We start from the raw sequence: 23240 nt of genomic DNA, 5'->3' as shown, positions 1-23240 counted from the left end.
TTTTAATGACATGTTTATCTGATACTTGAGTGTCCCATTTTACCCAAACCTGATTCCAATCGGACATTAATCTCTACAACTTGGCCTGTAAGCTTCTTAGTACATGAGCACAAAGCAGAAGGTCAGTAAACAAGACCTGTTCATTTTGGGGATGAAGTGGGACTTTGGGAGACAAATATTTGTCTCTTACTTTGTGCATTCAAATGTGTATCTTTCATAGATGTGCTGAGAATAAAGAGGGCTCTAAGCAGTTCCCAGAACAGAGATGCTCGCCACCCAATCACAGAAAAAATGCCCCCATGTCCCCCCCTAAAATAAGACAAAACTGTTTTATGGTAAGACGGGGTGGATTACAGGCGGTTACATTAAAATACTAACTAATTAAAATAGAAAAAAGAAAACATTATTATCAGGGCCACGTACATCCTGATACATCCTAAATATATCGGGGGAAGGTTTTTTGACATTGTCTCGCACACTGCCTCTAGCCCATGGGCCTTCAGTTCAAGATCCATGCTCTATATTTGGTATCTCACCGTATAGCAAACAGCAGAGCCAGTGCCTCCAACAGGGCGGCTACAGCTGTCAGAATGAGCGCTGGTGTGGACAAACTCTGCTGGGTGACGAGCGGTCGAAGGAAACAGGCCAGTGAGAGAGCCAGAAATACAGAACAGCACAGCAGCATGTCCAGGAAGGAACTGAACGTTGGACTGGCAAAAGTTTGCACCACTGCTTGGGTTTCCACCTGGGAGGGAAAGAGAGAGGGGAGAAAAAATAGACAAATCCACGGCAGAAATAAAACACTTAATACAAACAAAAGAATATTAATACACATGAGTAAGTAATACTGTAATGAGAGTAATGAAAAGCAGTCAGTGAAATCTAACCAAGGAGCAGCTGCACAAATGCATGATCACAACAGTCTCACCACTGAGCATGACTTAGAAAAATTAATCATCCAGCAATCAACAATAATTAAATTACTTAAGTAAGTCTCTGCTGAAATCTACCCCAATTCCCACGTCAGTGACTCTGACTCTAAACTACACACTGTAGCAACAGTTGCAGCCACAAGAGTGGAGCTGCACTTCTGAGGTTACACCAGCAGAGGACATCACAAACTAATACAAAACTACTTTTAAGGTCCTGCAGTGATTTCTCTTTGCCGCAGTCTTGACCGGTCTGGTCATAATAACGCAGCAGCTAACAGGCTGTCAAGACAAGACCCAGACTCGCAGAGAAACACAAACAGGAAGAAACACACACACAAACACAGGAAGAAGCTCACAGGTGGAGACAGCAGACGTGGGATGACTGGGATTGCAAAAACACACGGGTTTTCTCTGACAGCTGCGAACCTCACAGGCTAAAGACAACTATGGTAACCTGATAACACTTATGGATAATGTAAAAAAAATAAACATACACACACATATGTACTCTTTAAATAAGCAGGCACAAAACAACTCACACACACACACACACACACACACACACACACACACACCTCCTCCTGGTAGCTTATCCGGTAAGCAGACTCGAGGCTCCTCTCCAGGAAGGTGAGGCTCAGCTTATTTATGGGAGGTCTGTAGAAATAGTCCTTCATAAGGCTGCCACAGGCACAGAGGAAAGTCGTTATGAATATGTTCAGTTGAAATTGTAAATGTCACAATCAACTCTGCTAAAATTGTCTGAAATATTTGAAATGAACTAGATATTGACATTGACAACTTTACATTATGTTTAAATATTACTGATATGTTTATCCTTAAATTGTCCCAACCTGTCCTCTTTAATGACATCCACAAAGTGAGCGTCACTCCTCTCCCTGAAGTTCTTGGAGCGCAGGGGGATGAGTGCCGAGTGGTCCATGCCCATGACTCCTCCACTCCACGTCTTCTTCTCCTTCTCCTGCAGCATCTCACACAGTGATGTCTGGCTGTTTTTCAGAGCTTCCAGCTGAGGACTGAGCAAGCCATTCAGAGCCTTAGGGCTGCGCCCTGAAGAAACCGCTGGGGAACACTTTAGATTTGAAGAGTCCTAAGATGGAAAGAAGACACGATGTATGTTAGATCTGAAAACAGTTTGCAATGTTTTGCTATGTTTTCAATGTGACCGAGATGTACTAGGAGCTTTACTTATTACACATTCAATTTTTCTTTTAATTCCCCATTTGCTTTGGCAATGTAAACATGTTTCCCACTCCAATAAAGCCCTTTTGAATGTAAATTAACTGAATGATAGCCCGCTGTATTTAAAGGCACTGTGCTTGCATTACACAACAGGGTGTTCAACGCACCGCAGTTTCCATTTAAATAAACGTTTTGCTGCGTTTTTTTTGGGCTGATCGCAGCTCTGAATTATGATAAAAGAAGCTGCAATAATGAATCTATGCTGTGGAAACAGGTCAATAATGATTCATATTGAGTCCCAATATGAAATATAAAGCTAAAGAGTGTGTTACAGTCACACCAACTTAAGTGCATGAGTCTGTGGCACACTTTTTCTGGGACTCATGGAGTTCTAATTCTTTGAACTATTTTTAAGTCATTCTTTTTGCTTCTGGGCCTGAATATATGTATATGAGTTGGATTACAATGTCCCAGTATTTTAATGAACTAGATTTACCTCCTGATGGTTGTATGCCACTGCTTACCAGCCATATTGGATTTAGTGTTTATATCCATGTCTGTGAAAACATGGATGCTTCTCACACACACATACAGACACAGACACAAACACAGACACAGACACAGACACAGACACACACACACACACACACACACACACACACACACACACACACACACACACACACACACACACACACACACACACACACACACACACACACACACACATCTCCCTGCAGCACAGAAGCTCTATTAGTGTGATCAATTCAGTGTCTGACCAAATGTCTTCCCTTCTGTTACTGAGTTATGACATTGAGTAATGACCAAATAAGTGTTTTTGCAGAATATTATGTCACACTGAAGTTGACCTTTGACATTTTGGATGTAAAATGTCATCATTACATCTTATTCAATTTTTGTGTGAAATGTTTTCATGATTATTGTATGAATTCTTTAGTTATGGCCAAATAATATTTTGTGAGGTCACAGTGAACATGACCTTTGACCTTCCACCACCAAATTCTAATCAGTTCAAAACTGAATTCGTGTAACGGTTGTGCCGACATGACAATGAGACGGATGCCAGGTCACAGTGACCCTTGACCTTTGAAATTCTAATCAGCTTATCATTGAGTTCAAGTGGATGTTCGTGGCAAATCTGAGGAAATTGTCTCAAGGTGTTCCCCTGAGATGTCATGTTCATGAGAATGGGATGGATGGACGGACGGGTGTACAAATGGAAGTAAAACAGAATGCCTCCGGCCACAGCTTTCGAGGCACAATAAAAACTGGACATACAAAGTAATAGTTCCAAGCTGTTCCAACTGAGAAAGAGATTTATCAGACTGTTTTAAGTCTTATCTGTTTGCTTCTGGTAACAACAACAGGCTAACCTTGCTGCTGTTGGTCTTGCGGTCGTCATGACAGCCATTGTGCACCGCTCCTTCCTCCTGAACCTGATCCTCCCCTGGTATCAGGCCCACACTGCAGGATATGCAAGGAGACTGCAGGGAGGTAGAGGTTGGACGGGGGGGGGGTGGCATATGGAGAGAGATGCAGCATATTGGGGCAGGAAAGAGGAAAGAGAATGAATACATTGAGAGATACAGATCAAGGATGTGAGCAGAGAAAAACATGAAAGGATGGCAGAGATCGAGATCAAAACTCTTTGGGGATGACAAAATGACAAGAGAGATGACATCAAAAACATGCAGCGGTGATGCGGCAGCAAAAAGACTTACTATCACTTTTTTGTTGGCTTAATATGATGTATTTCAGTGTGCAAAAAACTAACAAGAGTGGCAGCAGTCACTGAGAAACAGAGAAGGAGATGGAGAGTAAACAAGAGGCGTATGGTCTACACAGGCTCAAGGTCTTTACTTCCATCCCACTCATCCTCTTCAAACAGAATAGAAAGTATGAGTGTGTGTGTGTATGAGAAAGAGATCTGTGTGACAGTTATGCTGTGTGCTGTGCAATGAATGACCATGAAAGGGACATGTGCAAAACACCGTGAAGCGTTAAGGGGCCAAAACACACATCGTATAAAATGTAAACAAACAGCGATAGCACACACACATTAAACATGCAAACCACAGTCGCTCTTTAAATCCTTTCACTTTAAGCCTTTTTGCAGATTTCTCAGAGTGTGATCCTTCAGCGTGAGCCATATCTGTATTTGTGTGAGAGCCACGCAAGGAGATGAAAGCTTAAAATGGTGGAGCGCTCAGTGGAAGGCAGAAAGAATTGAGGAGGGCCTCCCATCTCCCTGCTTGAGCTCATTACCATACCAAGAACCCCCACTGATTCTCCTGCCTCCCATCATCCTCCTCCTATACTCTCTGCATGCACGGTGCAAGGTTAGAGTTTCGTTTCTTTCCCGATTTCCTTCACTCAAGACAAAATGAGCTCCTTGCACGATAAAAATAAAAATATTTATTAAAGCTTCTGATACACCCACATAAACAAAAGTACACAGAGAGCGAAAAATACGAGCATCGAAGCGGCTGTAGCAGAACATTCAGCTCAGTGTTCCACCTCAGGCAATATTGATGTGCAATGAAATATGATCCCAGATCCTCAACAACATTGCTGATATTGTTTTCTCAGGAGTAGCGTGTGCTCACCTTTGCACTCTCTGGAGGCAGGGTGCAGGCTGACGGAGCTCCATCAGGTGTGTGCACCCGGGAAGTTGGGCACCGAGGATCCGTTTGCTCAGGCCCCGCCAGCACTAACTGAGAGCAGCTACAGAGGGAGTGAGCCTCTGCCTTTCTGCCAGAGATCAGGTAGGTCTTCAGGCCTGGAGAAACAGAAATGGAGAGAGAGCAATAGAGGAGGATGTCACTGGCAGATCAGCTCAGACTCTCAGATGAAACTGGAACAAGCCTGAGTTGGCTTTAGTCATCCCTGTGTGGTGGTTGTTTAAGGATTCAGCAGAGGCTCAGTACCCGGCAGGATGAATTCCCTCAGTGGATTACATTAGCAGGTTCTCACATGAAAGTAGAATCCAGAAAGACAGAAGAAGAGAATATCAATATCTCCCAGTTGAAAAAGCCAAGGTCACACATGAGTCATTCTGGTTTCCATAAACATGTGGATAAAAATGATGAGGGATGCATTTGCACATCACATGACACAAACAGCTAACACTTTTTTGCAAAGATCCTTTTTCCCCACTGTCATTTCTTTGCACCCTCCCACCACCCCTGTTTCTCAACTCCATAGCCTGAGGAAGAATTTCTGTACAGAAGTGCTAAAATCCTGCCATATATAATTTTAAACTATGTTTTCTGTAATGAAATAAGCACTCTTTCTTGTATGTACCCCACAGGTGCACATGTGAGGTCCTCATGACTGTGAGACAGTAACAGTTTTAGACATAACAGGCCAGGGACAAATATTTAAACACCTGCTGCCTCCCACTTCTATCAACATGTTATCATTTCCATCAGTCCTACAAGGTATGAGCGTGTGCAAGTGTGTGTGTTTTAATGGGACTTTTAGCCGAAGATTAAGCCTACAAAACTGACCACTTTGTCCAAAATGATGAAAAAACATGGCAATGTGAATAAATGTCATTTTAACTGTTTAACCTTTGTCTTTTTCTAACTCAAATACACATCAGAAAAAAATAATGAAATAATAAGGGATTACTTTTGAAGCAGTGGCAAACTAAATCCAGTTTGTGCAGACTGGAAGGGTATGGCTGAAGTCTCACTGTACAGCAGTTACTTTTTTAGACTTTTAGTTTGTTAAGTGTTACTTTTGGATTTCTAAAATTAAAGAATCTTTAAAAGCAGAGTATTAGCTACCATAACACATTTTCCTCAGAAACGCATACTTCTACCTTGCAAAAAAATGTCTAAATGTTTACCTTAAGAGAAAAAAACTCTAGTAAACTAGTTTAGTAGTTTAGTAGTTTCTGTTATTTTTTTTGCTTGAAAAACTTCAAAAGGTGTCCAAATCATGGATTATGATGATTATTATACACTCTTCCGAAATTAAAGATGATAAAAAGAAATAAAAAGATGTACAAAATGAAAGAAACAAGCACAGTAAATGTATATCATATAAAGTCAAACAAAAACTCATATACACTAGTTTCCATAAGTCAGTTTTAGATATGTTAATCATCTTATTTTTGATTTTCCTCTTCAGTGTATGACACATTTTCATTTCCTTTTCAAAAGTATTCTCAAAAATTGCCCCCATTCAATAATACACCCATGAATACAAATTGTTTTACCTACTTAAAAACATACTGTATGATGCAGTGAAATGAACAGTCCTGCTGTATTTTGCACTCTCTGAAAGATTTCTTCTTTCTTTTTGACAGACCACTGAGTTGACAGGATGCTCCTACAGAGCAAACTTTAATCACCTTTGCAGACATATGGCCCTCTGGTTTTTTGTTGCCAACTTTTTCCTTCAGATAGCCAGCGAGATCAACAAACATTCGACACACCTTTAGTGCTTGGCACCCTAAAACATGTCTGTTTAGTCCAACCTAGTGTTAGTGACTCAACTCCCCATCTGTCTGCAGCACCGTATGGTGGCAAGCCATAACCACAGTAACAGGTATCTATGAGTGTTTGTATTTGTGTGTGTGTGTGTGTGTGTGTGTGTGTGTGTATGTCAGCAGCATAGGTAAGTACCTGTGACCGTGTGCTTAGCCACATAATTCAACTGTCAGTGAAGCCACAGCTTGTGGCTCTGAGCATTGTCTGCCCTAAGTACTTCAGACAGGCCTGCCACTGCCTCGCCTCTGCTGAGCCACCCTGGGGCTGCACTCTCTGACACACTCACACAAAGACCACACATATGACACAACAGTCTCACTCGCAGTGCTACATATGCACACACACACATACAGAATAGTTAAATACGCAGCTCAAGAAGCAGACAAAAAGAAATAAGAAAACATGCACACAAAGAGACGGATGTAAACACAAGCGCAATTACGAGACACTTGCACAAAAAAACACCCCCTCCAACCACCTACACACCCAGTCTAACACATATACACAGAGTGAGCGGAGGTGTGGATGGACAGCTTTGCTGTAGCTGGGTCGATAGCCAGGTGGATGAGGATTCAGGGATGGGAAATGAAGGCGGTAAACAGCAGTAACAAAGAACTAATTCCCCGCACCAGTGATGCAGAATGACACAGCAGCAAGAAGCGGCAGCAGGAGACCGTGGGGAGCTTTTGACTGCCTCTGAAGACGAGAATGTGCGAGTGCGACTGTGTGTCAAAGACAGATCCTCAGACACAGACACACACAATGCACACACACTGCGTTGACTGATTTCATTAGTTTGCTAATCAAATCCCTCCCTGCCTCCCACCAGGACATACAGTGACTTCTGCTTCTGCTCATGGGTCAACAGGGTTGCTTTTATCCCTCCCTCTTGCTTTCTCTTTTCTCTCTTTCTCTTTCCCTCAAAATGGCGTTTTCTCAAAGTTCCACATTTAATGGTCCAGTGTGTAGGATTTGGGAGGGAATATATTGGCAGAAATGGAATATAAAATCTGAAGTTTTCTTAAGCTTATAATCACCTGAAAAAAGAATCATCATGTTTTTGTTAAAATGAACCTTTTGAGTCTACATAGGGAGCGGGACCTCATCCACAAAGTCTTCCATCTTGCACCATCACGTTTCTACAGCCCAAAACGGACAAACCAAACACTGGCTCTTTATAGGTACATTTGCATTTTCGGATCAGCCACTTAAGTTTGCAGTCCCTCCATGATGGGCAGTGAAGGAAAAACCTACTGCAATAAGTTCTCATCCCATCTCGTCAGATACCGCTGCATTGTCAGTGGACCCACAAATCAAATTAAGACAAGCTAGGTACCCTCCTGCGTCAGCTGTGGATATTTAAGGATGGTGTGACAATTTATGCTCGCAACATGCATATACTATTCATAAAAAAAAACCATACAAGGCTGGGAAAGCACTTCTGTGTTTAGATTTACTTTTCAGGCAAAAAAATGTGTGATTGGTTTAGAAAAAAAACATCACTGTTTGGCTTAAAATAAATAACAATGAACACGTGACACACGGTAGAAGTTTCAGTTGGTTGAAATCTGCAATCCTTACAGCCTGCTAGATGCCACTAAATCCCACACACTGCTCCTTTAACAAAATCTTAAAATGATGTATGCAAGGCAGCAAAGACAGTGTCAAACCATGGCTTGTATTCCTAATGAATCTGGGTAGAGATTTGTAACAATTCTGCTGTACAAGCCATATTTGAGTCAAGAAGACAGTCACGTCCTTTTCGTGCTAAAACACACAAAACTACTCAAGTATGTGAGTCATACTGTGTTTATTAATATATTTAGAGTCACGATTAATGCAAATCCTATATCTGCTGCAAAAGCAATGGTGCCTGCTGAGTAATATTAAAAGTGCATAAGACGGGGACAGAGCCAAATCCACCTAAACAGAAATCACTGGACCATTCAGCCTCTATTCCCCAACACTGTAACAGCTTATTAAAGATAATGAAGTGTTTCAAGCCTGATAATATGCACAGCAACACATTACTAGAGAGAAAAGGGTGAAAGGCAGAGAGAGTGGAGAGCATTTGATCATTGATGAAAGAGTAATGACCCGATGTTGAAAAAAAAAACACGTCTAGAAAAGACAATTACAAACAAGATGCCGCACACGAACACAAAACTGGGTAAGAGATGGCAAAACAGGATATAAAGTGGGTCAAAACTAAAAAATAAAACTCTCAAAAGTGAAGGAAACGATGGCCAGCTGATAGCTACGGGAGGTGACAGGAGATCAGCTGCAGCCTGCCCTCTCCATCACTTCATGTTAGGCTTTGACTTCCATCAAAATAAATGTGTTGCTGGCTTGATTTCAGATATGACTCCCCTTTAGGCCAGACTAAAGCAGAGGAATGTGGCTCATACTTACAGACAGGAATCCATAGCCATCTCTTTCAGAGGTTAATGCTGCTGTGTGTTAGATTGATCGCATCTTGCGGTCAGACAGCTTGTTTCAGGGAATCACTTCACATGGCAGATTCCTGACAGTCAGAGAAGAGCAAGATAAATCGACCGCGGGGGCTTGCAAAGGTGCACAGCATGTTATCTCTGTTTGTTTGCAGCAGGGGGGGTTACATGAGTTCAAGTGTGTGCACATGTTTGCACGCCTCTTCCTGGACAATCTCTCATCTTTACAGTGCAACTTTGTGGCAGATGAAATTGCAGTGCTGTCAGGGAGTAAATTGTGGCTCTGATAAACCAGCAGCTGGCTCCACTGTGCACTTCCACCTTATTTGATTTGATATTATTATTTTCATTCTTTTTTATTTTAACCTTTTATTTATTGTTTAGTGTTTTTGACCAGATGTTGATGTTGATCATCATTTGTGATACAGACTGATATTGAGGTGGATTGGTAACTGAGCTACTTGCTGTGATTTACACATCCAGGAAATGTCTATCCATCAATTGAGCATTGTTTATTATTTTCTGTATTTGGTGGACCCCTGATTTCCTCAGTGTGTTATTCCTCGCCTCTATGTAAATTGGTAGTTATTGTTAAAATCCTTAGAAGACTTGATTAGGGATATCCTATTGTCTTTTATATTTAATATAAAGGTGACTGTAATAGATTTAGCCATATGAAACGTATGACGGCCACTGGCCTGATGTTATTTCTTATGTACTGAGAGGTGTTTTCCTGTAAAGAATTTTTTAACACACATGTACATCTCTACATACATGAGTAAAACTATTTGGTGTGTATTATTTTGGTACATGTGTTTTCTGCTCAACATGTACTGTTTAAAACCATTAAAACACATTTGTGGATATCGTGTATACGTATTTAAGGGGACTTCATTATTCATTTTTTTATTTACCTGTAACACAACTTGACTGTCACTTGTGGATATGTCATGTGAACTAGGTTTTGCATTTAAAGACGTCGCCTTTTCAATTGAATTGCACATAAAGGAGGTATAGTATGTAGACTTTTTTATGTTGTTGACTGCTATTTCTTCTTGTCCAGCACCTGTTTTACACAATTTTTGGATTTGCGCAATTACTATGTTTTTCATGTTGTTTCACTGTCCACTTCGACAGGGTCCGACAACATCAGAATACAGCTGTGCTCTAAAGGCCTCGCAGCAGGAGAAAAGGTCAGGAGACTTCATGCTTGATGTCGCTTGTTTCTTTCCAGCTGAGTGAGTGTGTGTGGCGATCCATCTGAAAGTTTGTGCTAATTTGCCCGATGATCTGTAATACAGGTACATGTACATGTGCTGGCCTCTATGCATCCCCAATGACCCTGGGCTAATTGAAGAGCATCATTAGAGGAAGCCTATGGGACTTGAAGTGTCCTGTCCTGTGCTATCAGCTGACAGGGAACAGTAGATAACCTTTCCCCACGAGAGCCCAGTCACATTATCTCCCTCTCCAAGCCCTTTTGTTCAGGACGGAGGAGAGCGACGTGAGAAAAGCACTTTGCGACCAAATAACACCATCACCTCCACTCCTCCCTTTCTACTCGCAGCACGTCCAGGCTCTTCTGGGACAATGGCCGTCCCTGAGCTGCTCTGTGCATGATGCTAAGAGGGGCTCAGTGCAGAGGTTGGGTGTGCCAAATAAACACAACGCATAAGTTTTGACTGCAGTGGTCATTTCATACACTGCGGATATAAACCTTTATCAGCCCTGAACAAAGACAGATAATTAGCTGGAATAAAACCAGGGGTGTGTAGTAACACATTACAAGTAATGTACATAAGAAAAAAAGTTAAAAAAATGTTTTTCTTAAGGTAAAAAGTACTCTGCATTAGGGATGGGGATCATCAATTTTTATTGACATTGATACCATAATTGAGACTCCTTAACAATCCAAGTCCTTATCCATACTTTTCTATTATTTGGTGGAAAGACGTTAACAGTATTATAAACAAGTGCCTAAAAGGTTCGGTGTGTAAAATTAAGGGGGATTTAATGGCATCTAATGGTGAGGACTGCACACTGCAACCAGCTGAAACTTCTTGTTAGGATTCCTTCAGTGTTCATTGTTCAGAAGGTTTCTAACCAGGAGCCGATTTATCCGCAGCAGTCTCTTCCTCTCCAAAACAAACCGACCTCAGGATTAAATCTGATAGAAACACTGAATAAAGCAGTTTTATGTTACAAATCAGTGGATCTCAGATGCTGCGCGTTGCAGATGGGCCTCTAACCATGATGGCCGACGAGAAAACGCAGATGGCCTTATCTAGAGCCAGTGTTAGGTCTGTCTGTTCTGGGCAGTGAACATGGCAATCTCCATAACGAGCACCCGCTCCCTATCTAGATATAAATGGCTCATTTTAAGGTAACAAAACTTCAGTTCTTATTTTCAAGTGATTATACTCTAAAGAAAACTTATTTTATTATATTCCATATATCCCCCTAAATCCTGCACACTGGACCTTTAAAAAATGGTCATTTTCACTTTTGCTTGAGTCTTTTTTTAATGATAGTGACTGTACTTTACCCACCGCTCAAAAGATCAGTTACAAAAAGCTTGGCTGCTACACACACTTACACTATTCTACAAAAATACACACAAAAAGAGGAAATAATGGACGGAAGGTTAAATTGTTATTTAACGGAAAGAAAAAAGAAATATTTTACCCTTGGGAAACACAACAGCAGAAGAGAAGAATGGATAAATTCTGTAATAAAAAAGCACATAAATGCTACAGGTGATTACAGTAGCTACAAATATTAAACCTCTGGGTCGTCGGGGCGCCCTCTAGCTTAGTGAGTCGAGCATGCGCTCCATGTATTCTGAGTCCTTCGCAGCAGCCTGGGTTCGATTCCGGCTTGCGCCCCTTTGCTGTGAGTCATCCCCACTCTCTCTCCACCTTTCCTGTCACTCTCTGACTTCACTATAATAAAGGCAAGAAAAGCCCAACAAATAATCTTTAAAAAAATACTGCTTCTGGGTTGTTTATCTCAAAGCAACACCTTTGCTTTCAGATTCCTTTCTCAACACAAGTGGGACTGAACAGCTAATATTGTTGCTGTCCCGGGGAGGTTTACTAAAAGTAGCAGAACACAGAGGGCAACGGAGAGAGGGGAGGAGAACTGGCTTGGATCAGCACGCACACACATGCACACAAACAAACACAAACATATCACATGCCTTATCTAATGACAGGTTTGCCTTCCAGGGCCAGGTATCGGAGCAGGAGGGCAGTGGAGCAGGTGGTGCAGAGAAACTAGCACTGCTAGGCTGGGCAGCTCTCCATGCCAGGTGGCACTGCCAGCCAGCAGCCCCCCTTCTCTCTCCACTGCGTCCCCATCCTGGAATATACTGTTCATCCTGCCCCCGTCGGGAGGAAGAGGGCAGGAAGAACAGAAGGAAACCTGTCCGGTATGACAGGCTGCTTAGGCCTTCATTACTGCGGCATGGTTTGCAGAGAGCAAGGGATTGCAAAGATTTTCGGAAAGGCTCAAGTAGGACTGGGCTGAGAGAAATGGAGGCTAGAGTGACTCTGTGGCCACTTTTACACTGCTTATTGCACTGTTATTCCGCCTTGCTGTTCTGTATATATGGTAGAATTGCAGAATGGGAGGACTGAGCGCTCTCCTCTTTAAGCTTTCACAACAGGGAGTAACAGTGCCAAAACAGAGTCCGGATAAACAGGACAGCTGGCAACACATTTTCGTCTGAAGTCGTCACATGTCGCTGCTTTGTCAGTGGATATATTATATTACATTTTACGCACCAGGTAACCTGCGTCTGTTGTTGACCTTACAGGATGCCGCAACCAACGCCGCTATGTCAACAAAAGCACATGTTTAGAATAAGGCTACAAAAGCGCTTGGCAACCAATGCCAGGACATCAACAAAAGCACATGGATAGGATTAGGCTACAAAGGCAGGGATGCTAAGGTTTAGGCAACAGAAGCATGTGGTTAGGTTTAGGAAATAAACATAATGGTTTCTCTGTACATTCATATGGGAATTCATATTCATATTGGATCCATCCACTGCTGCTCATGCTCCTTATATTACATTGTTACTGGCAGCATTTCAACTTGACGCCATGCAGTGGCACATCATACGGTTCCGACAGATTTCGTCCAGCCACGTTATCAACTGACACTGCCCGTTAGCACATCATACTGCCATGAAAGGTTGATCATGGGCTCTAAGGGTGCATGTGCTATGCATGAAACCCACCAGCGGAGATTTAAAAGGGAGCTGTTAGCAGCTAACTCAAAGAAGAAGAATAGTGGCCACAAAGACTGCAAATTAGAAAAACAATGTGGTGCGGTAACTCCTTACCCTCCAAGCAGAGAGACAGATCAACAGCAATTTAACAGGGACATTAAATGATTGTTATTGCCATGTCAAGCAATTGTTGCTATTTATAAAGTGCATGTTGTGATGTTTGTTATGCTACATGTCACGTCCATTACGCCTCTTTTGATTCCATAATGCTGCACAAAGTCATGCAGTGATGACGCTGTGATTTGGTTCTGTGTAAAAATGCAAAGAAGGCAAAAAAAGGGACTTCATAGCAGTCCTATAGTGTGATCTCTGTGTAAAAAGGGCTTGTGAGTTGTTTGGTTGTGGTGGAGGAATAAAAAAATCTTATGCGTACTGTCTATGAGTGAACCCATTCAGTCAGAAAACATGACAGACACGTATGCATTTTTCATAGGGAATCACCAAGGGACTCACACTGTCAATTCTGACAGTAAAGGAAGAGCAGAGTGTGTGCATATCTCCCGAGCTTAGGATGGGTGGGAGTGGGGGAGGGCGAGCGTTGACCTTACTATTCTTCTTACAGCTGAACACTTCTGCTGAGCCCATGTTCCTTCTGAGACATTGGAGGGCACGTGAGAAAATGAGCAGAATTATTCACAATATTAAATAAGGGCTCAGACAATGTCAAGCGGAGACATCTGAGTGTCTTCTGAATCAGACAGAGGAGAGGATGTTTCACACTTTGCTCATTTTACCACATAAACAAGCACAATAGGCTGAATGCTCATTTTTTTTACGAGGCAACTACAATGCACGAATCCTAACCAGGAGAAACTTGACCGTAATGACAGCGTTGCTTCATCTTTTGTTCTCGTTCAGATAAAGAAAGTTGGTAGAAAGTTAAATATTGAACGTTTAAACGTGGAACCCTATGATTTCAATTCTTTAAGAATTATTAAAAAATTATTATACAAGAAGAACAAAGTTTTCTTAATGAATTTAAGGTAACATGGGGCGAGCAATGTTATAAATGATCATTTTGAAGGTACAGTGTCTTTCATTTTGTAAGGTATCATTTTCAAGTAGCACCAAATGCTGGTATTTAAGGTGTTATAGAGAAGATACAACTAAGGCTTTACCCATTATGTACACGTCAGGCTCACTGAAGCGCAGCCAAACCAATACAGTTTTTCAAAAACATTCAAAGACCCCAGATAACCCGCAGTGAGCTCTTGGTACAAGTTACATAAGCCATAAAAAGAAACAGCAAGTCGTGCACACCACCTGAGCTTTCTCAGCACATTAGTTTTCCAGGTTCCGGATAAAAACTCTTAAATATGAATTACGTCAGAGCACTCCTCCACTTACACACAAACACACTGTCCCAGCACAACAAGCCATACAGAGGTCTCTCTTCCTGTTGCAATCAACAAAATCTGCCAATATCCTTCCCCTCTTCCTGTCCCTCGATGTTGTAAACAGGGGTGGCACTGTGACAAAAGTTAAATATTTGGCCGGTGTTTCTTTTCCTGGCTTCAAAAACAATAGAAACACTTGACATGGCTCCAAAGCCTTTAACTCTCGCTTGGCTGCATCTGTCTCATAGATGCTATGCACTTGCTGTGTATTCTGTGTCTTCGATCTTTCCATCCTTGACTGTCCCAGGCTGCCACGGTCTGCTGGCAATAGATACAGTTGACATCCCTCCAAAATCTTTACCCCCCTCCCCCTCTCCACCCTTTGCTCAGTGGCCTGTATTTTCCCCGTTTTGTCAATCTCACTGTAACTCACTGTCTGTCTGTCTCTCTCTCTCTCTCTCTCTCCATCCCAAATCCAACAATCCTTCATGTTCTTTTGTGTCCAAGCCGATATTTGTTTGCCTCATCACCACACAGGCTTTAAGGGCTCTTCTCTGCGTAGAATTGCCACGGCTGACATCATCCAAAAAGCGCAAGCTCACTTTCCATCTCATCTTTTTCACACCATCGTCCTCTCCTCTGTCAAACCCTTCACTCACGCATGCTCCTCTGAATGCTAATGCCCCCACCCTCTTTTCATCTCTGTTATTGGAGACCACATGGCTCTTTCTGCTGTTCAGCACATCTGTCAGTTTCAAAGCTTTTCTTGAATCAGTAGTAATTTTCCTCATAGTAGTGATCTGCCTTGCACTGTGTTGTTTTAGAATAGAGATGATATCACCCTCGTTCAATGTTTCAGTTGATTTTAATAAAAGATTTAAGAAAAAGACTGTGGACCCCTTTGGAGTTGAGTTACTGCTGCAGGACTCACCAAACTCAAAACATCTACTTTTTATGAGCTGTGCAAAACAGCCAGGTTTTTAGCTTTGTGACAATGTTTTTGGGGTTTTTTCAGATAATACAATGAGTTTTTAAATGGTTTATTTAGCATACCAAAACAAATAGCATATTTCGACTCTCCTCTTCCCATAAAGGAACACTTTCAGTCCAGGAAACTAAAATCTTCTTCTCCTATCTTCTTTATTCTTTATATATCATATAAATTTAGGCAATCTTGTCTCTCTTTAAGGTAATTTTGTGTCTCTTTATGGTCGTTTGTAGAAATTTTGTGTCTCTTTTCAATTCCTTTGCCTCTCTTTCTGGTTGGGTTGTGTTTTAATGGTCATTTGAGCGTGACATTTTGCAGGTGAAAGCCACAGAGGCCCCTGACACTTTGGGCCTATGCCCAGTTGACCTGTTAGGTAATCTATCCATGGCTATATGAAGAAATTTATGATTACTAAATCCTAATGGCGTTCCTCTTCTCTATGATGTTATAAATCTTACGTTGGTTCAGCCCATAACCTTTTTCAAACTACTGTCTTCATCTAAAACGAGCTAATTATCACAACAAGGGACCAATTTCTAATTGATTTCAGACCAGGAGTTATAACAAAACAAAAAAATATCTTTGCGTGACAGCCTTGTTCTAATTGAAATTCGATTTAATCACACGTTGAATTATCTCAACCTGCGATGCTATTGACCCACAGCTATGCTACCGCTCTCCCATCGATTTAAACAGTGACCGAGTTTATGGCTCTGGATAAATGATCAAAGCAAAACATGCAGCGTGGACAAACATCCCTCCCTCTTATGCTCTATTACTCGTCATCCTCTGCTCTAATGCCACAGACTCTGCTTACTCAACATTTTGAATAATGGCATCTTCACTGGGGGTTGATGAGGAAAATGTACTTCATCTTCTGCTGAGCACTGCGCCGCTCCCTGAGGACTCTTTATATAAAGCAGCCCAATGATACAGCAGGATTAAATGAGGTTGCTAAATACAAGCTCAGCTTCCACCACAGAAACCCCTGAATCATATTCTGCCTGAGACGGAGACGCAACTTGTATGTATGCTGATGGTTGCTTGCACATTGACCAGCATCCTCTTCTAAAGTGGAATTGACAGGTTCATTAAATCTCAGGGTCAAGTGTAGAATAGAGGGCCGGAAACAATTTGATATGCAGACCGTTAAGATAAGCAGTGCTGTAATGTTTGTTGATGAAGGTGTCGTTTACAAAACTGTGGAGGCAGCACTCTGACTCAACAGTTATAGAATGAGACAGCAGAAAGATGGACGGTGGAAAACATAAAAAAATAAATAAATAACAGGGGACAAGGAGGCAGAAAGGAGAAGTGACATGAAGCGAGACAGATTGAAAGTGATAAAAGGATGGAGGACAATCTCTGAATATATCACTTAGCAAACACACACACACACACACACACACACACATTCATGCAATAAGTCAGCAATTGGCCTTTAGGAGTGACAGCATGGGGTATTCCTGGGGCTATAAAGTACGTGGATGGAGGAGCAGCTGACAGCTGGAGGGGCCACAGGAGGGATGTCCCCCAATGAAGCCACCAGAGAGAGCTGAGATGGAGACAGGGAGAGAGAAACCATCCACACCTACTATACACTAAAGCTCGGCTGATACAACCTTGATGTATATACGTTGGTCTAGAAGTAACAAGAAATTCCACAGAAATGCTACATATTGAAAGATCTATTGAGGCTCATTGCATAACTAGTGTAAAAACCGTTTTTGTAAACAAAATAATAATAATAAAAAAGGAAAGAATATTATCAGATTTTTTGATGTGATGAAAAATAATCCAGGGAAACACTTAATTTGAAAAGTCTACCTACATACAGTTTAAAGAGCATTCATAATGTTTCAACAGCTTATTAGTTGAGATTAAAAAATTCAAATGTTTCAACTATATGGCGCCATGCTGTGCAGCTGCCTCCTTAGTAGGTCCTCTGATTTTCATTTTAGGTTATTTTTAGGCTTTGATGTTTTTCTAGGCTTGTGTTTTATTCTTTTTTTAATCTGCTTGTTGTCTTAATCTTTTGTTTTTAACTTGTTTTTATTGTCTTGTTGTGCTATTCATTTTACTGTGATCTACTTGGCCCTTCAGTTTCCTTCAGGATAACTAAAGTTAACATAATATAATATGTGACAATTCACTACATATTCTCAGAAAAAGTTAGCTAAACTCTAACCACCGGTATTCACTCAACCTATGATGCACACTTTGTGTGAGTCCATTATTGCATCTCAATTCGCTATGCAGATTGTTAACAGGGTCAAGTGCACAGAATAGGAAGTCTTGGCCCAGGTATCTGTTATCCAGATATCTGGCAGTTACAGTGGATACCTGGACATTACCCCCAGAAGCTAAATCGTAACTGTAACACCAACAACTGATGGGTTTCTTTATTGTACAATACAATATTGGTTTCAATTAATAGAAATTATCTTTTGGACTAGTTTATTATCTGGTGAAAAACATGCTAAACTTAGTGCCTCTTACCAGTAACCCAAAACACACAAAAGACAGTCCAAAAGCATGATGATGGTATCACAAACCTCAAATTTAAGCAAAATGTTGGTATGTTTTGGTTTGGCTATGAATCATTTCACAATTTTTTAACCATTAAGTGTCAGTTAATTGACTTACTGATTAACTGGTTAACAGTTTGACCTCTATGGCACACACAAACACCATCAATTACTCAAAATTTCAAAAAAATCTGTTATTTCAGATAACAATATGCAACAACAGTAACATGCCAGAGCAACCAGATGGAATCTTCATAGTAGCTGCTGATTTTAATCAACTCATCCTTCAGCTCCAAAGATGTAGCAGAATCAAGGACAAATGTAATTTCATTTTTTAAATTTTGTTTAAAAATATGATGAATAAATCTACCTTCTGCTAAAGGACAAAAGAGACTGCAGGAGATAAAAGATTAACAGCCATAAGTGAGTATATGTGGGTACTGAAAAGATAATAGGAGAGAGAATAGGAGAGGAGAGACAACAGGGTGCAGGGGAAGAAAAGAGGGGTCAGAAGTGAGGCAAAGAAAATGACTTAATATTAAGGGCTCTTTCTATAAAAACCAGGTAGAGTGTGTGAGAGACGAGCATTTTAAAATAGAGGCTTCCTTGTTCTTAAAGCTGGTCTTGGACACTATAAAATTCACTTCATTGCCTGCAAATAATAACACACTTAGGCATGTTATAACTGTTATGTTATGACAGACAAAAATATACTGAAGGAATTCACTGATGAAAACACACATTTACTGTTGAATACACACACACACACAAACACGCAGAGTCAATCCATGCAAGCTGAGTGCAGTGGCAGGCTTCAGGGTGGACTGGCTCCCCCGTCATCTTTCCTCATTCATAATTCACACAGCCATTTATCACTCTCTCTCACACACACACACACACACACACACACACACACACACACACACAATCCCGCTGTGCACACTAACGAGTCACTACAGCCCACAAACACGGACAGGGTGCGGTTGCATGTGTGGGTGTTTGCACGTCGCGCACTCTAAAGTGCATAAAAGTGAGTCTGTGTAAGTGAGTATGTGTTTGTGTGAAGGAGGGTGGGTGGGGGTTATTGTGTGTGTGTCACCTTAAGACTGAGCTCCATCTGTCAGTGTCGGCGGTGTGTGTCTGTTAGGAGGAGTGCTGGTATTTTCTGTACCCTTGATCACAAAGGAGAAAAGCTTAGGATGCATCAATGACTCATGATAGCAATTTATCACCCGAGCATCTGCCGACCGCGAGGAGAGCTTAGCCCTGCGCACAGCTCAACTCGCACCGTACAATCTGAGTATCAAAAATACAGCAAGATATGCATTGGGAGAGAGAGGCAGACTTGCCTTCGTTTGCTTTTTCAAGGTTTAAAAATGAAAGTGTGTATGTCTGTGTAGGTGTCCGTCAGAGATGCGGCGGCGAAGAGTGGCTGCACAAAAATAGGCCTCCGCTTGGCTTTTACCTCAATATGGAGGCCAGCACTTCAGCTGAAAAAAGTCAAATTGGCCCCTTTCTCCCAGTCCGAGCACCAGTCCTTCCATCTAAAATGAGCCTCCAGTTACCAGCTGACCCACGCCCCTTTCAATAGCTTGTTGCCATGGCAATTAGCCTTGGTAGGCCCAGGATGTAGAGCTAGGCTAAGTGTATGTGTTGCTGCATATGGGAGACTTGCATTCCCATGTGTTGTGCTGCAGATGGTGTCATGACTTCAGGTGGAACCAGACAAAACAGGAGGAACCTTAGTTCAGTTTTTTAAAAGTGGGGCTGTATGAGGTACTTATCTGTAGTGAGTCTGTCTGACATTAAAGTAAACAGTGAAATACTCTCAATATAGGGTACATTTAAACTAATTTGGGATTTTTTTCAGGTGGGACTTTTTTTAGGTGGCTAAATTACGTTTTATTGCTGACCGTAGCCACCACAGTACATTGCTTAGATTCTGTGGCAAACTGCAAGCCTGCTTCTCTAAATTAGTGGCGTGCTGACTGACATCTCCTGTATGTAATTGATTCACTACAGTTAAGTACCCCATACAACCCTACTTCAAAGATCCAAACTATCCCTTTGAGGGGCAATGTTATCCCTTTATTGTCTGTCTTTCTACCCCATTTCTTGCCTTTCTCTTGTCTGCTTTCTATTTGTTTTCTACGGGAGTGAAGTTCTATTTGCATGAAGATATACAAGCAGATGATCTTACACATTTGCATATGTGAAAACTCCTACGGCATATGATAACATTGAAGTGCTGTTTGCAATGAAGGAGAGAGCAACAGGGAGATTCCTTTACAAACTCTAGCTGCGCTAAAGCCATGTTAAAGCATGTCAAGATGCCATGATATCTCTGACACTGCAAAGATATATTTATCCCCAAAGGTGATGAAAAGAGTTGAGTTGTACTGGTAATGCATGCCTCATTTATTCAGGAGTCTGACTGTAAATGCGAGGAAACCCATGGAGTAACTATGCACTTTGTGGTTTAAAAATAAGACAAAACGCATAACTAAGACATTAAGTATACTATCCTGTAGATAAACACTCTTTTTATCCTCCACTACTCCTAACCTCTGTGAGTTATAGGCTAATTATATGAGAGAGTAAATATCTGCCACATGACCACCTCCACACAGCAGACCAATGCATGGCTGCACTGCATTACCCCACCAGTTTAATGGTTAATGGAGCAGCTGAAATGTGGAGTCAAAGCACATTACTCTCCCATTTCACCAGATGCCCAGAGGGGAATAAATTGAGGTTATTTGTGATAAAAATGTGTAAAGGCTGTGACAGGTCTTGGTCAGGCAATTTATCTTTATGTTGATTTATGATTTATAAATTTATCGTTTAAGCTCCAACTCAGAAATGTGATAATACAGCATTTTGGAACATGTATTTATTATTTATTTATTCATATTTTTTTGACTGGTTTTATTTTAGGGTTTGGTTATGTAGTTTTTAACATATTTAACATTTTGGTTAGCACTGGGCCACCTTTATCATTTATCTTTTATATTCTTGTCATGTTTTATCCAGTATGTTATCTATGGTGTCTGAAACTATGTCAATAGATGCCCTGTACTTTTAACTGCAAATTTGATATGCCTAGGTACAAAAAAAGTAACTTGAACCTGAACCTCTACTTTTGCCTTCAAAACATATTTACATTCAGGAGAATGTTACCGTTCACTCAGCTAAAAACTTATTTGAAGTTCAGTAAAATGTTGCACTTTACATAATTTCTTTGTCACATTTCTTCATCACATTGAAAAAAATCGGGTAACTATAAAGAAACTCAGAAAGTTCAGTCTTTCACAAGGCTAAATGCCCATCTCACAATGTCAACGAAAGTGAAAAATAATTATTGCATCCACCTTATGATTTAGATCAGCTCCCAGATGTAATGAGCTCTTCCTTCTTCCAGGCTACACCTTTCCAAAAATTTTGCGAAAACTGTGCCAAACTATTTTCTGTCATCCTGTTAACAGGCAAACAAACCAACAAACAAACCGGAGTGAAAACAGCACCTCCTTGGCGGAGGTAATTAAGAAGAAGTCTTAATTAAAAGTCTGCTAAGAGGTCACCTAAACATTCTTCATCAGCACTGCCAACTGATATTGTTTTGAGTTCTTCCTTTACTAAATTAGAAAGGCAGGAAGCTTCTGAGCAAAGTGAAACAGCATGTGTTTGACAGCACGTGGTGTAGCGTGTTGTACTCCACATGCTACATGTGTTTGTGTGTATTTGACATGCTCAGCAGTGTCAGCTGCTCGCATGTGTGGCTCCTTATCAAACAGACTGTGGTGGCACTGATATCAAGCTCTCTCAGCCACCTCTCTCAACCACCTCACGCTGGGTCATCTTTGTCAGAGTAGATAGAGGCAGGACACTTTACCATTGAGTCAATGGAGCTGTCCCCTATAGGGAGTCTGAGAGGTCTGCAGGATCTGCTGATACACGAGTACAATAGGATAGGTAGATGTTCAGAGGAATATCTCCAACATCAGTTCAATAGAAAGCTCCCGGGGCCATGCAGGTAAGATTATTTACAGCCTTTTGACAAAAATATGCTTTCTGCTTTTTTTGCTCTTGATCCAGAAACTCATTACATGCCGAGTGCAAATCTATTATTGCTTGCCGGGTCGAAGCAGCAAGTGATACCCTTACTGCACAGTCCTCCTGAAGGAGTACAGGTAGTCCAACCCTGCTGAGTAACAGTGTGACACAGCAGATAACCTGAATGACTGCAGCTATAAAATCTAGCTAATCACCACATCGAAGACCTTCAATAACCTTGCCACAATGGCCTCGTGTTTGCAGAGCACGATAAGCGATCCTGAAGCTCTGCAAACTTGCTCAGTATGATGGGGCCGAAAATGATAAATGATGAGATTGCATTGCTGCAGGCTACTATGCCATGCTGTGCTGAACCATAATACAGAGTACAGGGTGCTACTGTACAATGCAGTGTGATGTATTACGCCATTATGCTCTGAGCAGAGCTGTAATCTACCATGCAGAGCCAAGGTGTTCTAGGCAGGGCTCTGTCGCTGCAATACAATATAGCAGCTTAGAGTACCCCTGGCAGTCTATTCCCCTGGCAGCCTCTGAAGAGCCACGTTCCCCTTTCAGACGTCAGATGAAAGGGCAGCTACACAGCACAGCTTGCTGTGTATTAGTAATCCCAGGATCCTTTTACCACTGTTTTTTATAAACCATCCCAACAGCTTCCACCCCAGCCTAACTATACTCAACCTCTATGTCTGCTCCTCCTTACCCTCTCCTTGTAGTAAGCCACTCCACTCCACTATCGACCCCCTCCTGTCTTTCTACTGTAGGGCTGAATGCTGTGTCTGCATACTGATTTGGACTCAGGAGTCTAGACGAAATTATGCCAGGTATTTGATTTGTTGGCAGGGGGGAAAACAGCTGTGTATATATTAAGAGTGAAAAAGCCAAACCATTTAACTTTTTGTCAAGTACAGCAGAGTGTA

At 41.5% G+C, this 23240-nt stretch overlaps 1 protein-coding gene across 2 annotated transcripts in view; it reads right to left on the bottom strand.

Moving 5' to 3' along the window:
• Window positions 1-23240, bottom strand: part of adcy9b (adenylate cyclase 9b) — a 40658-nt gene that overhangs the window by 8226 nt on the left and 9192 nt on the right. For both annotated transcript variants that reach the window (XM_042504913.2, XM_042504914.2), the window contains exons 2-6: window positions 4760-4932; window positions 3527-3637; window positions 1784-2040; window positions 1508-1610; window positions 537-745 (exon numbers count right to left, since the gene is read on the bottom strand). In XM_042504913.2, coding sequence (XP_042360847.2) covers window positions 537-745; window positions 1508-1610; window positions 1784-2040; window positions 3527-3637; window positions 4760-4932 — 853 coding nt within the window. The remainder of the gene's footprint in view (window positions 1-536; window positions 746-1507; window positions 1611-1783; window positions 2041-3526; window positions 3638-4759; window positions 4933-23240) is intronic.

The sequence above is a fragment of the Plectropomus leopardus genome, chromosome 18 (genome assembly GCF_026936395.1).
Source record: "Plectropomus leopardus strain MGB_pleo_1.0 chromosome 18, ASM2693639v1, whole genome shotgun sequence".
NCBI classification, from domain to species: Eukaryota; Metazoa; Chordata; class Actinopteri; order Perciformes; family Serranidae; genus Plectropomus; species Plectropomus leopardus.
Note: the sequence above shows the minus strand (reverse complement) of the source record. Positions and strands in the feature narration are given on the sequence as shown.